Source organism: Olea europaea, chromosome 9 (genome assembly GCF_002742605.1).
Source record: "Olea europaea var. sylvestris chromosome 9, O_europaea_v1, whole genome shotgun sequence".
NCBI lineage: Eukaryota > Viridiplantae > Streptophyta > Magnoliopsida > Lamiales > Oleaceae > Olea > Olea europaea.
The window spans coordinates 685,911-689,543 of NC_036245.1; the positions used below are offsets into that span (position 1 = coordinate 685,911).

Consider the following 3,633-nt stretch of genomic DNA (forward strand, 5'->3'; position numbering starts at 1 on the left):
AAGTCTCTACCTCGTCTTATATCGGCTATACAAGCGGAGAAGATGTTGAGAAAGGAGTCATGCTAGGGATTCTTGGTTAACATTATCGGTTCTCAACATACAGAATCGACTGTTAACGATATTAACATCGTGCGAGACTTTACAGACGTGTTTCCATTAGATTTGCCAGGCATTCCACTAGATAGGCAAGTGGAATTTATAATTGATTTGGTTCATGGAGCAACACCAGTATCTAAGGACTCGTACTGAATGGCACCGAAAGAACTTTAAGAATTGAAGTTGCAATTAGAGGAGTTACTGGAGAAATGTTTTATTCAACCGAGTGTATCTCCTTGGGAAGCGCCTGTACTTTTTGTCAAGAAGAAGGATGAGAGTATAAGGATGTACATTGATTATGGGGAATTGAAGCATCTGACCATAAAAAATAAGCACTCGCTACCAAGAATAGAAGATTTGTTTGACCAGTTAAGGAGTGCTACAGTGTTTTCAAAGATTGACTTGAGGTCAGGGTATCACCAGCTGAAAGTTAGGGCAAGTGATATACCGAAAACTGCTTTCAGTTCTTGTTATGGGCATTATGAATTTACTGTCATGCCTTTTAGTTTGACCAATGCTCCAACTGTATTTATGGATCTCGTGAATAGAGTGTTTCATCAATACTTAGACCAATTCATCATAGTATTTATTGACGACATACTTGTGTACTCAAAGGATAAGAAGCAGCATGAGGAACAACTTCGAATAGTACTCGAAACTTTGAAAAAGGAGAAATTATATGCCAAATTCAAGAAGTATGAATTTTGGCTTGATTGCATAGGTTTTCTTGGCCACGTGGTTACCGTCCAAGGAATCGAAGTAGACATTGCTAGAGTGTAAGTAGTAACAAATTGGCCAAGGCCGACTAGTGTGGGTGAAGTCCGCAGTTTCTTGGGATTAGCTGGCTATTACAGAAGATTCATTGAAGGCTTCTCAAGAATAGCAGGGCCGATGACTCAGTTAACAAGAAAGGGTGTGAAGTTTCAGTAGACAGAAAAATGTGAAAAATATTTTCAAGAACTCAAGTGAAAGACTAGTTTCAGCTCCTATATTGACAATACCTGAAGGTTCGGAGGGATTTGTGATCTACAGCGATGCCTCTAAGTAGGGTTTGGGATGTGTACTGATGTAGTATGGAAAAGTGGTTGCTTATGCCTCGAGATAGTTGAAGCAGTGTGAACAAAACTATCCAACGCACGACTTGGAGCTTGCAGCGGTAGTTCACGCCTTAAAGATATGACATCATTATCTCTATGGTGGGAAGTGTGAAATTTATACAGACCACAAGAGTTTTAAATACGTTTTCATACAGAAGGAACTGAATATGAGACGGGGGAGATGGTTGGAATTAGAAAAAGATTACGACTGCATGATTCATTACCATTCAGGTAAGACTAACGTAGTTGCAGATGCCATAAGTAGAAAGACAGGATCATATTTAACAGTTCTACCCACAGTGCAGAAACACTTGATAAGGGACTTTGGGAAATTGAGATTGAAAGTTATCCCGCCACCGACTCAGACTACAGCAGGAGTAAGAGCGTTTATGATTCGGCCTACTCTTCGGGATCGAATCAAGGAAGCACAGAATAAGGATCCATTTCTATAGAAGATAAAGGCTGAGGTTGGTACAAACAAACCTATGGGATTAGAAATGTCTGCAGATAATGTGCTGATTTTGAAGGAAGGTTATGTGTACTTAAAGATGAAAGAATAGGAAATGAGATACTGGAAAAGGCTCACTCTACCCCGTATTCAGCACATCCAGGTGGTACGAAAATGTATCGAGATATCCAAGATACATTTTGGTGAAGAAATATGAAGAGAGAAATTGGTCAGTTCATTGAAAAATGTATTATCTTGCTGGTCAAGGCAAAACACCAAAGGCCATCAAGATTACTGAAACCTTTGGATATTCCAGAATGGAAGTGGGAACACATAACGATGGACTTTGTGGTAGGCCTCCTATGGATAGCAAAAGGTCACAATGCTATCTGGGTAGTGGTTGATCGTTTGACGAAGTCAGCCCATTTTCTACCAATCAAGGTAACTTCAACATGGAACAGCTTGCACAGTTTTACATCAAAGAGATAGTCAGATTGCATGGAGTTCCAGTCACTATTATTTCAGATAGAGATTCGAGGTTCACATCTAAATTTTGGAAAAGTTTGCAGACAGCCATGAGGACGAAACTGAAGTTTAGCACTGCTTATCATCCTCAGACGAATGGGCAATAAGAAAGAACCATCCAAACTCTGGAAGATATGTTGAAGGCATGTGTTTTAGATCTTGGATGTAGTTGGGAGACACACCTGCCTTTAGTGGAGTTTGCTTACAACAATAATTTACAGGCCACTATAGGTATGGCCCCATATGAAGCTCGTTATGGTAGGAAGTGCAGATCCCCTATCCATTGAGATGAGGTTGGAGACAATAGAATTTTAGGTCCTGAAATAATTGAACAAACAGTTGGAACAGTTGACAAGATTAGAGCTAGAATAAAGACAGCACGAGACCGATAGAAAAGTTATGCATATCGTAGAATAAAGGATTTGGAGTTTAGTATGGGTGACAAAGTTTTCCTTAAAGTAGCACCCATGAAGGGTGTATTGAAATTTGGCAAGAAGGGAAAGTTGAGACTACGATTTATTGGATCTTTTAAGATCCTTGAAAGGATTGGTGTTGTGGCTTATCGACTTATCTTACCACCTGAACTTGCAGCAGTGTATAACATGTTTCATATATCGATGCTCAAAAAATATGTTTATGATCTCAATCATGTAATAAGTTATCAGACATTGGACGTACAGAAGGACTTATCATATAAAGAAACCTCGGCGATGATTTTCGACAGAAAGCTACATCAACTTAGAAACAAAGAGGTTTCCTTGGTCAAGGTCCAGTGGCAAAATTATGGACTTGATGAGTCAACTTGGAAGAAAGAAGAGGAGCTTAAAACGAAGTATCCAGAGCTCTTCGATTGACCCAGGTAAATTTTCGAGGAAGAAAATATTTTAAGGAGGGGAGATTGTAATGTCCCGAAATTTCATAGAACATAATTTAATTTATGTGTATTATATTTTAAATATTTTTGGAAGTTTAGGGACTAATGTATATATATATAGTAAATTTTAATTTTATTTGGGTGAAAAACTAGATATTGACGGAGCGACAATAAGTATATGAATATTGGGCTCGTTGGGTAAATCGTAATTAATCATGCATATTATGCTGAAGAAAAATTTAATTTGGATAATCTAAGCTTAAGATATTGATGTTTGAAGAAATTGATACTTTATAATATTTTATTTAATTGGTTTGTGTCATTAAGTCGGCCACGTGTGTTTCTTGTTCACAATAAAATTGATTTGAATTTAGATATTATATAACTCCCCACTTCCAACATTAAGGATGTGTTTGATTACATTAATTTTTCATGGAAAATATCAATTTTTCACCCAAATTCTTACTTAGAGTGTTTGATTACTATTTTTTTCCATGGAAAACATTTTTTTTGAGTAGAGGTGGTTTTTATTTTCCACAAAAGATGGAAAATATTTTCTTTTCTAGGTGATATTTTCCATGTCAATCAAACAC

General features: G+C 37.3%; 1 protein-coding gene across 1 annotated transcript; it reads left to right on the top strand.

The window, feature by feature from the left end:
* The first annotated feature begins 2,600 nt into the window (after positions 1 to 2,600).
* On the top strand, positions 2,601 to 3,020 carry LOC111400093. The gene has a single exon (XM_023027542.1). The coding sequence runs from the start codon at positions 2,601 to 2,603 to the stop codon at positions 3,018 to 3,020; it is 420 nt and encodes a 139-aa protein (XP_022883310.1).
* The last annotated feature ends 613 nt before the right edge of the window (positions 3,021 to 3,633 follow it).

Excerpts from the sequence above, each read along its gene's own strand:
- LOC111400093 (XM_023027542.1), top strand. The coding sequence starts at position 2,601 with ATGGGTGACAAAGTTTTCCTTAAAGTAGCACCCATGAAGGGTGTATTG.